At 41.6% G+C, this 12845-nt stretch overlaps 1 protein-coding gene across 7 annotated transcripts in view; it reads right to left on the bottom strand.

Moving 5' to 3' along the window:
- Positions 1 to 11810, bottom strand: part of mtss1lb (MTSS I-BAR domain containing 2b) — an 83836-nt gene extending 72026 nt beyond the window's left edge. For 2 of the 7 annotated variants that reach the window (XM_021315987.2, XM_036136291.1), the window contains exon 1: positions 11207 to 11807. In XM_021315987.2, coding sequence (XP_021171662.2) covers positions 11207 to 11293 — 87 coding nt within the window. In that variant the 5' untranslated portion in view covers positions 11294 to 11807. Of the gene's footprint in view, positions 1 to 11206 lie in introns of all 7 variants that reach the window. The other 5 variants (XM_021315986.2, XM_036136292.1, XM_021315984.2 and 2 more) reach the window with 5 other exon arrangements.
- Between the last annotated feature and the right edge of the window lie 1035 nt (positions 11811 to 12845).

Raw genomic sequence — 12845 nt, 5'->3', positions numbered from 1 at the left:
TATTTAGCCTTTGCCCAGCTGGTCTTTCAGACATGTACAATGCCAATCCTGAAAAGGATTGTTGGTGATGGACCAAGAACTGGATGGACATTCATGAGCACCATGGGTGAGACATCTGTGTTTCCTTCACTTTCTGTTGACATGCAGCGAGCTCTCAACAACAGCTACTTGGTGGGAAATCCCCTGGACTACAGACACCCTAAACACGCCACAAATTGGACAAATGACGTGCTTTTACAGAGCATCTTCAGTTCTGGAGTATGGCCCAGTCATGGGACATAATTGTCATTGGCTTCTGAAAAGATGCACAACAATGGTCAGTCTACTGACCCCTTTACTTCCAGGTCTCTTGCTCTGTTGATTTTCTGTCTCTCTAGTTTAGTTCTTTAATGAGGACAAGTCAGAAACAACGGTTGCTGCCAAACTTCCAAAATCTGCTTCCCTGGCACAGTGGGGATTTTTGGAAGCCTGAGAGGCAAGTATAAAATATATGAGTGATGCCTTTTCTCTCAATGGATATTCACTTTTTCGACAATGTATACCCAATTTCTTCCCTTTGTGGAATTTCTTCCCTCAATTTTATATTATATAAGAATTGAATAGAAAGAATTATCCTTTATTGGTCCCTCTATGGGGAAATACAGCGTATTAGCGGTGAGTGGCAGGTACATGTATATATCTTAAATCTCTAACAATAATAAAATAAAAAAGAGACTTATAGTGATGTCAAACAGCCAATGGAAGAAAAACTATCCAGTTAAGAACAACATACATAAGTTTGTAAGAATGTACTTAACTCATTGCAGATCAGCTTAGATTTCTTTATAGTCTAGCATTTTTAAGAATTATGCAGTGAACGAGTCAAACATGCTCAAATATTGCATATAATTTAATTTAAAGGGGCTATAAGAAAGATAGTCACATTAAATTCGATCTAAATCATTCTCATGTGTAACGTGGGATAGCATTCCCTATATCTTTTAGGCCAGACTCTTAGCATGGGTCTGGCCAAAAGAAAGACATGAAGATGGTTCCAGGTTCCGCCAGTTAAACCTCTGATTCCTGAGATTAGTTAGTCTTTTTTCTCTTGCAAGTTTAGAGGCCAAAAGACATATATGAAGACTTTTTTATTTGATTAAGACACATTTTAAACTAACCATGCTTTGCTGGTTGGTAGATAAGTGTGCAGTGAAACAGACTAAAAAGCTGATAAAGAACAAATCATTATATCTGGAATGCAAACTGGCAGTCGTTTTGATTCAGTCAGTAAAAAACTAAAAAAAAAAGGTCCAGTTCCCTGGGAAATACATTTTGCGTCACCACTGCAGAAACAGTCACCCATGAATATGTGAGTTTGTGTATATTGTTCTTTTTCTGTGGTGAGGCATGCATGTCCAGGGGATTTGTGCAGATGGTTGGCCCGCATAAACCTTCTGGGGTTTCTTCTGGGTTTCCAGCAAAGCTGAGATAGAAAATTAACTCTGAGAACATATTTCAGCACTGATAAACTCAGGATTTATTGTCACATTTCTTGTGTTCATCACACTAGTTGTAATGAATCAGCCAGTGATTAATAGTAACAGACAAAAAGTACACTTCTGAATTTCTGTTTTTAGGTTTATTTGAGAAAATGTTAAATTAAAGAGCATATTAAGACCACTGGAAAGGTTGACTTTAATGCTCTCATACACTCAAGCAAGCTCAAGACAGATATAGCAACTTAATTTCTCAATAGCTACTATAGTTACTAAAAAGTAGATTTCTATTTGTGTATTCATGCAGTTTCAAGTGGAAATATCTAAATTACAAAATTATAATGTGACCTGGGTGTTGATACTAATTTGCAAATGGACATCATTCACATGACTTGGAACGTTGGTCTTAATAATCTCTGTCCTCATTGGTCACCTTATCAGTGTTTACAAAATGAGGAACTTAATACCAGACCTCAGTTACATATGGACCCCATATAGGATGGAAACATGGGTCCCATGTAGTACTGTCTATTGGTTTCATAATGGCACCACGGTAACTAGTCTCATGAGGTTGTCAGTAAGTCAACTATGAGGAGTAACTTGACCCCAATTAGGAAGACTAATCAAGACTCAACTGGGCCTCATCTGTATCTTGTCTGGGTAATATGCAAGGTTTTTTCTCAGGTAATGAACATGGGCATTTGATTTTGTGTAAAAATTAAAAAGGGATTGCATCTAAAGAGCATGTAGGTGTAAAAAAACACACCAGATAGTTGGGGAATCTTCCAGATTAAGAAGAGCCCAAGGTTAGAACGACTGAACCAGTGTTAGGCATCAGAGCCTCAGGAGGAAGAAACTGAACAATAAAGATTAATAAAGTTCAGCAGCACTTTGGAAAATCTCTGTCACTTTAATGCATTGCACATTTATTATTACCTAAGATGATAGTTCACAAGAATTAGGATGACATTCTATACTTAGCGGAGTCACTCAATTGAGCTCTCAGGGCAAAAATGTCTCTCACATAGACAGAAATGGTTTATTGCTAGTTATTTTCATTTTGTAATATGTTGGAATTTCATCAACATTTGACATACTTTTTCTTTGGTCTCCAAAGTTAGAAAGAATCTGAATCTTCATGGAAACCAAGTAAACAGTTATTGCTTTAATAAAAAGGATTCTCAGGAGTTTAACATGTTTACATTTTTGCATATTTGTGCCCAGTGGCGTCTCTGGCATGATAAGTTAAGTGGGACACAAAAACTCAACACCTATTAGCAGCAACTCATCTTTCTGTGATGCATACAACCTGACTTTGCCTTATTTTAAATGAAACCGATAAATTAACATTAACCAACACACTAAAGGGGCCATTTTATATAGGCTATATGTAATTCACTTTTTATACATAAAATTACAAATAAAGGCTCACTCATATTGTTCATTTATTGAACAGAAAAGATTTGCATCGATCCTTCATTCAGCTTGCAAGGACACCCCACACTAGACGGTCGCACACAATCCGGCAGAACGTAAATGTAACCTACATTTCCAGTATTTTGATTGGACGATCCAAGCTTGGGGCCACAGGATTTGTGCCCCACAGCTGTCTACTGAGAGCTTGTTGGGCATGCTCACTGCGATTTCAGAAGTTCATCATTTAAACAACATTGGTGGGCGGCTCCAATATCAAGGCGCCTCAAAAAGATTTTGCCTACTGAGCTTGTCACTTTTCTGGCAAACTTAGATATATAGACACAAAGGTTAATAACAGAATTTTATTGGTAAAGGAATCTGTCTTTTTACAATTACTCTATAAATTGTAAATCCGGTCACAGTGATTTTTGCAAACATAGAGCTCCACAGCAACATTTGGCCCCAAGTGCAGAGACGCCAGAGTTTGTGCCAACATCAACATAATATTCTCCTGTGTCCACCACAGTCAGCTGACCCTGCATCTGACCCCTTCCCCTTATAACTCCTCTGTTATACTAGAAGACTGCTGCTTGGTGTGCATCTCTTCAGCCTATGTCTCAACCACATACTGCAAGAGAGCAAATGAAAGCACACACAGGGCAAAGTCTGTAGGGGTTGTCATTCCGTTACAAATATGTGTAACATAAAACCACACTCACAAATAGAAGTGGAAATGTAACTAACATGTAAAAACCCACAAGTGACAGTGCTGCCCATTAAAACTATATTGATTTTAGAATTCTACACAACACAGAAGCCAGGTTACATGTGATGCAAGTAGCAGAGTTACTGGTCGCATTAGGTGGAGGTCCTGCTGAGGCATGGAAGAGGAAGGGAGGAGCAGGGAAAGAAAGAGGAAGATAAGGAGAAAGAGGAAGAAAAAGTGCATGCTAATCATCATAAATCCATGTTGCTGACATCAGCATACAGCTGTTTGACTCTGCTTTGAACCTGTGTTTGTCCCCAACAAGGAGCTGGTTACGATCCTACAAACTCATGTCTGCTTCGTCCACACTTAGTGATTGCTTTATTTATAGCCCTATCCAAAAAAGAATTTGGATCTATTGCCATAGCCTATCTACACTGACCACTGTTTACCATAACTATGATATGAATTCTAATAAGAAAATCATAAATTAGTGAGGTTTGCTGCTAACAAACCAACTTTCCCTTTTACGTCAGCGCTATGGACACTATATACAGAATATCCTTGGTTCTCCAATTGTGGTAGCAACATGTGGGCCACCACTGGTGGTACTTTGGTTGCTCTTAGTGGTACTCAGAAAACAATAGAAACAACTAGGCCAATTCAAATAAATCAAGCATAAAAACACAAACTGTTGATCAGAGAGCAGTGGAGAAAGGTTCAAGATCCGAAAGCAGATATTAGACCTGAGGCAGAGGATGCGGAACCGTATGAAGTGACCTATTTACCTCACAAGTTGAAACCTGGGCCTGGGAATTTTATCCAATCCAACTTAACCTCACAGCAGGTTTAAAAATGAGTACCATTTGTTAAAACGTATAATCAGTGACGTGGCTAACTGCTTTTAGCATTGCCAGCTAATATCAACACATTTCTTTGCATTTTGTACATTTAGTCTTTTAATATATTCACTAAAGGAAATTGGAGAGTTCTGTGTTACACATTTGAAATACAAATGCGAATGAACAAGCTTTTTTTATTATGGTGCCTACCAGTAGGTTTTATCCAAGTCAGCCATATTGAACAAATAAGTCCTGACTGCAGAGAAAATACTGACTTTTATACTCAGAATACTTAATTGTAGGGACCTTTATGGTATATTTGTCCAAGTCAATTGTAGAAATGTCCAGTCATGACTAAAAAAACCTGATTTTTCATAAAATACAAATAGATAAGAGTTAGACAAAAAAACAACAAAAAAATATCCAGGTCTAGTTGCCGTACAATGAGCAAAGATTTGTTGAGATGTTGCCAGATAAGGAGTATTTTGTTTAACATCCAGTCCTGTCATGTCTATGAAGTATGTGTTACTCAGGTAGTAGCCTAAGATTTTGTAATACAGTATTATTACTGGACTGTTGCAGCAGCATTTCATTAGCTGCCGACTAAGTTTTTCATGCACATGCACTATGTGCAATGTGTTTATTTTTATTAAGCCACTTTGTAATTTCTTCATTTTATTTTTTACTTTTTGATAAAACATGTATTTAGTATCTGACAAAGGTGTGTCAATGTCATACCTATTGGTGGAGAGCTATTAGCATTGAAGTACAAGTTGCCCAGTTTATTTAGTTATATATATATATATATATATATATATATATATATATATCTGCATTGTGAATGAGTGAATGATGCTATTTAAAAAAAAAGCTCTAGTTGTACACCACCATAAAAGGGGTACATTCAGAACTTGGGAAGTCTGATAATTTTTTTTATCAGGGACCCGTTTTATCCACAATTTACTCAAAAGACGGAGCAGAAGACATAGAGAAGACGCTTGGCTTACCAGCTTAACATGCAAATGTAGTTCAAAAGAGAACGCTGAAAACTTGTTAACATGAATAACTCTACTGACTGAATGATTGATCCCTCTGGATCCATTTGGAGCCAAACGCACCTTTTTAACATTTGTTTAGGCTAAATATGATCAAGACACAGGGGCTGAAAAGGTTAATGAAAAGGATCTGAATACAAGAAATGTCATGCTTACCTTATATGCCAATTAAAAAAAAGACATTCAAAGACTTTAGGGGCTTGAACAGTGAAGGACAATTACAAGACAAATGAAGACTGGAAAAAAAAATGTGTCTGGATATTATAAACATACGTTCCCACATCTGGGAACTACTCAATTACTTAATCACTCTACATTATGTAGAGTAATTGAATAATCTGCATTTTGAATGCAAATTACAATATACTAACATTTGATTGCACCTATGTTTGCACTTCTGATTTGAACCTTTATTGCTCTTGGTGGAGCAAGAATCAAGCAAATTAGAGCCTCAGACATTCGTTCATTGGTGTTTTCCAAATATTCCCCAATGCAGCAGCTGGTTAGTCAAGGTTTCACGACATCGGCTTGATAAGCACAGCAGTCATAAACCCAGCTGTTTCAGACAAACCAGCTAAACAATCTTTTGGTTCCTTTGTTTCATCATCTAAAACCTTTCTTCTGAAGTGAGCCGTAATGGCTGATTAAAACCACATTGTTTCCAGCTGAGGCAAGACCTCTTACAGGTCCGATGACTCAACGATTCTCAGCTGCACACCAATGCCGTTTCCCTTCCTGAGACCTGGGGAATTCATCCATTCCAAATTAGGGCAGTAGTTTCTTATTCACCCCAAAGACAACAACGACCCATATATTTGAAAGCGAGCAGGAGAATATAAACAGGGAGACTGTTAGAGCACACATGAATAATAGATGAAACAAAGACTGAAACATGGAGAGACAGAGAGAAACTGTTAAAGTAAAAGGCTTTAAAAAACACTACACTGTATTATAATTTACAGAACCGTGCTTTGTTGTGCCGTGCTATATTGCAAACATAAGGGCAAACTGTCTGGACATTTAAGGTATTCAGAGACAGTCTTATGTGGGCCCAGATAGTAAAAAGTTAAATAATTATTTTCAGATACATAATGAATTATCACCTCCATTCTTCTATATAATCAAATGGTGTAAGACATGCTAGGTCCGATGTTTTCTGCCTTTGAACTGTGTGCTCGAGTTGGTTAAGGGTTGCAGAAGAGATGTTTGGAATAATTCATAGTATCTTGGACATAGGTTTTAGAAATGTGGATCATCTGAATGTGTCTTTGCAGCATTTGATCTTGGTTCATTCCCTGCAAGATGAATTATTTGAACTATTTGTGCGTTCACAAACACATGAGAGCCCGTCTTGCACTGCTGCAGCTTCAACCGTTTGTTTCCGAACTAAAAACGGTTCGGGCCAATCACATTGCAGTATTGTGGTTTAAGGCGGGACATACCGGTGCAACGAAAGCTAGAGCTGCTGAGCCCACAGTTGACCCAGCATAACCATGGCAGCGCAGGAGGACACACGCGTAGCTGCTGCTATCACATCTGTTTTGTAAGAATCCACAATTTCTTCTTTGAAAGAACAGCAGGAAGAAGTGCCTTGACTAGCTCACCTTTTTTGTGGTTTCTCATGACTTCAGCTGCTTACATTTTAATTTGATACCAGGATTGGCTAAAACTAATTGCCCGAATTGAGAATTGAAGCTGTCTTAAAATTCTCTGTACAGTTTAAAGATGAGACAATGCACTAACTTGAGAAGCACTGATCAGGCTTTTCTTGGCTAATCCTGATTTCCAGTTTTCTCCGAGGTCTCGCCTACCAATTCAGATTTTGGACAATTCTGTGTTTTTTCAAAGGGCTTTGGCACTTGCTTATAATTTCAGTAACTTCTGTTGTAAATTCATTAATTCCCTGTTTTCTGTGTACCCAGACATTCTTCTCCCCAGCAGGGTTTTCCCAGGCCAGAAAAGATATATAGCCAGTCCAAATGTTCTGGGTCTGCGCAGGCTCTCCTCCAACTGGGATGTGCTCAGAAAACCTACAAAGGAAGTTGGCCAGGACCCAGCCCAATTAAATGCCTTAACCACCCCAGCTGACTAGTTTCAATGCTGAGGAGCAGTGGCTTTACTTTCTCACCAGAAGAGAAAGCTCTTATATCTAAGGCAGGGTCCAGCCACCCAACAGAGCAAGCTCAATTCTAACCCTAGCTGTTTGTATCTGAGATTTTGTCCTTCCAGCCCTGATCCATATCTAAGGTAAGGGCCTGTGTTAGATAACACGTAGATGTCTGTTAAATGCAGAATTTAGCTTTTTTTTGGCTCAGCTCTTTCTTCTCCAGGTCAGATCGGACCAGATCTCATATCCCCTCAGATGAGTCCCCAAACTGTCTACCCACTGAAGCATGTAATGAGTGCAACCAAATAAACAAATTTGATATTTTAGTATTTGACCTGCTTATTACTAGGCCAGCGTGTATCACGGGAAAAGTGGCCAATTGCATTTACTCACTGATTTATTAGTGCATCACTGGGTCTAACAGCAGGAGAAAAAGGCCGTCAAGGGCAAACAATGAATATGCTCAAAAGCAAATAAATTCTGGGTTGTCTTCTCCGTCTCTTCAAATTTTTAACTGCATTTTGATGTGGGTGACCAACCCTGTGTGTAATAGTTGATCATGATGCCAACTTTTCTTCAATAAAATGCCATTCAGTTATTTGACTGAGGGTCCCCTCATTTTTGAGGAGCAACTGATGTAAGACATAAGGAACAGCCATATAAACCCAAAGGAGCTCATAAACCACATTCAACATTGTGAAGACTAATGAAGAAATATAAATAATAGTTGTAAGAGCAACAAAAGATCTGAAAGTACCTGCAACTACTTTAAAATGTACAGCTTTGTCTAATTGTTTCCACTGATTTCTGAACTTCAGTAGGATTCTGAAACCTCTAGTCTGTTTCTTGGTGGTTGGTGACTTGGCTGATGTGGCTCAGTGCTCAGGGCACCATTCCATCAGGGCAATGCATGCACTCAAACAAAACAATGTGTCGTCTTCTGCTTGCATGTCTAAAACAACAGGGACTGATTGTGTTGCTGCAGTATAACTACAGTAAGAAAGTGTGGCCAGACACCATCACAGGCTGATGATGCTTAAACTGGTAAATGATTCCTAGATTCCTATTTAGTCGTAAATTAAAGAATGTTTTCTGTGTTTTTTAAGTGCTCTAGAGTCTAGACTACACTGAATCAGCTCTACTCCAAAGTACACAGCAGAGCAAATTGAAGGAACTCTTTTTAACGTAGTCTAATATCAAGTCTGTTAAACTTCTGGAATATTTATCTGGTTAGGGAGTGAGAGGGGGGGGGATCATAATCAGAAGCAGCTCTTTTGGAGTTAATGAAACAGATAACACGTGCACTAAAAAGGCAACAATGAGATGGCCCAAAAAACAGGAATGGTTCTGCAGGTGAAGGCCACAGACAATATCTCCCTCCTGATCTTGTTTAGACTGCTTTTCAGTAGGTTTGCATTTGACCAAGGTCAGTGTCACTACTGGTACCATGAGGCGATACCTGGACCCTACAGAGGCTGCACAGACAAGATGGCACATCGATGCGTACCGTTACCAGAAGGTTTGCTGTGTCTCCCAGAATGATCCAAAGGGCATGGAGGAGATTCCAGGAGACGGTTACCCTAGGAGAGCTGGACAGGACTGTCAGAGGTCCTTAGCCCATCAGCAGGGTTGGTATCTACTCCTTTGTGCAAGGAAGAACAGGATGACTACTACCAGAAGCCCAAAACGTGACCTCCAGCGGGCCACTGCCATGAATGTCTCTGACAAAACCATTAGAAACAGACTTCATCAGGTGGCGGCCAGTGGCCATTATTTACTGGCCCGGGCATATCTGACGCCACCAGGTTGCACCTCAGACTGTCCAGAAGCTCAGGGATGCCCTGGTCAGGATCTGGGAGATCCTGACCAGGAGATACCCCAGGACAACCATCCATCATCTTATAAGGGGGGATGTCCAGACGTTGTCAAGCATGCATAGAAGCACATGGGGGCCATACAAACGACTAACATTTTGAGTTGCTGCAAAGAAATGTCAGCAAACTGGATTAGCCTGCCGTACCAGGGTGGGTTGATAAATTTCATTTTCATCTAATGATGTGGCATCCTTGACATTGTGTTCCTCACACATTACCCATTCCATGTCACTATGGAAAGTATTTCTTTCCAGATGAGATGTGGCACGCTTTCAAGCTGTTCCATTAATTTTCTGAGCAGCGAATGAAATACTGGATGGATCTACAGACGGAGGAGATTCATTTCAAGCCAGTTTGGTATCTATGAAGCTTTAACTATTAGTGTGCATACAAAAAAAAGAGCACATTCAGGTGTTCGTTCTGGCCGAGGGATCTTTTATTTGAGACTAGGATTAAAACAGAACTCTGCTAGTTAAACCTGAATAATTTTTTGTTATGAACACAATTTGGATTGGTAAAACTTGAATGTAAATTCAACCAACAGGGTAAAACAGAAGGGCTTTGGCTCCATTCATTCAACAACTGACTCATAAATATCAATGATCTCAACAACCGTGATGCATTTGCCATAATCTTAGTACAAGATCTTCACGTCGTTACATAATCACCTATCAGCGTTGATAGTTGGTGTGTATGGGTTTCCTCTGTTCTGCCACTAGCAACAGGAAACCAATAATCTGCCCTGACATCATGGCGAGAGAGGAGAAGGCTTGTCAGAGAGGCGTGCAGAGCGGAGAAGAGCTGCTCAGCGCATCAGATCTGGGTGGGTTCTGAAACGGGCCGTGGCCTGCTGCAGATACTCTGACTCGCAGACAGACAGAGCTCGTGGTGGCGAGAGCAGACAGACACAAGAGAAGAGAAGCCCGGCAGGCTTCTCACGCCTTCAATGTTTTCCTGCCAGATCAGCCTGCAGAGGAATCAGTGACGCTGCACTCTCGCCCAGAAAGTCCCAGACTACACCTCTCCCAACAGAGATGGCTGAGGATAGCGTGCATGCTGATGAAGCAGGGGGTAACACGCGTGGGCCATCTGATCCAGAGACCCCCGGGTTTTATGAACCCACTCCTCTGACCTGCTGAGATGAATGGGCTCCAGAACACTAACGCAACGGGCTCCCAAAGAGCCCCCAGTGGCCACTGGCATCGTGGCTCAACCAAAATGTAACGCATCATCACAAGATGTCAGACGCTGGTGATACACCGGGTCACACTGTGGAACGACGTGCTAGAATGGCGCTTTAGCTGCTATCATCTCCTCTTTGGAGGATCTGGGGGCGAATGGGGATGATTTGAGGATCACGTCCGAAAAGGTTTGCGTTGACGTTTACATGCGCAGCCAATTTTCTATAGGGGGTGGAGGAGAGGGATGGCTTCGCCGCCGCCGCATCACTTTGGTAAAAACCAATCCGTCATGATGTCAAACAGCAGAGGAATCTACCAGTGGAGGGAGATGTGCGCTCAGACAAAACGCTATAAACGCGTTATATATATATATATATATATATATATATATATATATATATATATATATATATATATATATATATATATATATATATATATTCTTAGTCTAACGCACCGGTTTAACATGGGGATGTAAATTCCACCAAGCGCACCAGCCATGAGCGCAGATCCAGTGACAGAGGTTTAAAATAAAGCGGCGTATATTTACCTTCATGTCGTTGACTATCGCCTGGAATAGACCCCCGAGGGCCCCGCATTCCTTCTCCACTGTCTCCATGTTTGCCAAATCCACCATTCACGGGAATCTGTACGGGCGCACAGCAGCTGCGCGCTCCCAACACCCAGCGGGGGGGGGAAAAAAAGACAAAAAAAAAAAGATCTAATTCCACCAATTCAGGGCCCGGATCCCCGGTTCCTCCTTCACACTGAGTGGCCGGTAATAACGGAGGCTGCGGCGAGGAGAGGAAGAAGAGGAGGAGGAAGAGGAGGAGGAGGATGGGGCGAGGAAGGATGCCGAAACAACAAACGCGTTGCCCTGCAGTGTCCTTTAGGCGACAGAAAGGTGGATTTCATAAAGGAAAGCTTGTGTCCTCCCTCTCCCTCAGCGTCTCCGTGTGGCTCCGGCTCAGTCAGGCAGTGGGGTGGTACCGCTTGGATGGTACCGAAGAGACCACGCTCATCTTGGCGCAGCCGGCGCTACGCAGAGGAGTCGGTCGGGACGCATGCGAAGGCAGCACAGTGGGAACCGGAGCGATGTGTCACCCTACAGTGTGTGTGTGTGTGTGTGTGTGTGTGTGTTTGTGCGCGTGCGCGCGTCTGTGTATTGGTGGTTATGAGCGTGTGCTCGCGCATGCATGTGTTTGCATGTAACGACGGGCTGTGATTGGTGCAGAGGCGGTGGGCTCAGCGGAGCGGTGAGAGCAGCCAGTAACACGATCCATGAAACTGCAAGCGAGTTAAAAAAAAAGGGGGGGCAGGAATGGAGGGGCTGGACAATCCTGGATGGTTTGTCACATGGTTGCGTCCAACTCAAACACACACACACACACACACACACACACACACACACACACACACACACACACACACACACACACACACACACACACACACACACTTAGCTCTATATACACCTGATCTCCGTGGATTGTCGGCTACATCAATACCACAGCACTGGTGTCAAAGCGTGTCCTGACGACCCAAACGTATCACTTCAAAACTACAACTCATGTAATCATTCCGTCACAAAGCCTTGCATACACCCATTTCATTATTTCACAAAGTTCAATGAGTATAACTTTATTTGATAGACAAAAACACAGTGGGAGGATACTATGTATATTTTTGTTTGTTTTACAAAGCAACAACTGATCAGTCTGACATGCACATATTCATCCCCTGCCTCTAATTAGACTCCAGTTTAGCCGCTTGCCTTCAAAAGTGACAGGCAGCAGTGACAAAAGTTGATGCCCTCAGCAGGCTCCACCTTCTGCAGCCAACCGACCAATTAAATGGAACTATGATATTCTGGGTTGGGGTAGAATGCAGCAGCCCCGTTTGCTGCAGGGGGAGCCTACTACTACTTGTCTGCACACCCACAAAACCAACAGACAAGTTAATCACAGCTGACCAATAAGATATATATATTTTTTTGCAGTATTTTTGTACCAGCCGTGCGATAGACTGGTGACCTGTCCAGGGTGTACCCCGCCTCTCGCCCATTGACAGCTGGAGATAGGCACCAGCACCCCTCGCGACCCCAATAGGGATAGACGTGTTAGAAAATGCATGGATGGATGGATGTGTACCAGCTTTTCTAATACCACTAAGGCCAACTACCCATACGT

This window comes from Fundulus heteroclitus, chromosome 4 (genome assembly GCF_011125445.2).
Source record: "Fundulus heteroclitus isolate FHET01 chromosome 4, MU-UCD_Fhet_4.1, whole genome shotgun sequence".
Lineage (NCBI taxonomy): Eukaryota > Metazoa > Chordata > Actinopteri > Cyprinodontiformes > Fundulidae > Fundulus > Fundulus heteroclitus.
Note: the sequence above shows the minus strand (reverse complement) of the source record. Positions and strands in the feature narration are given on the sequence as shown.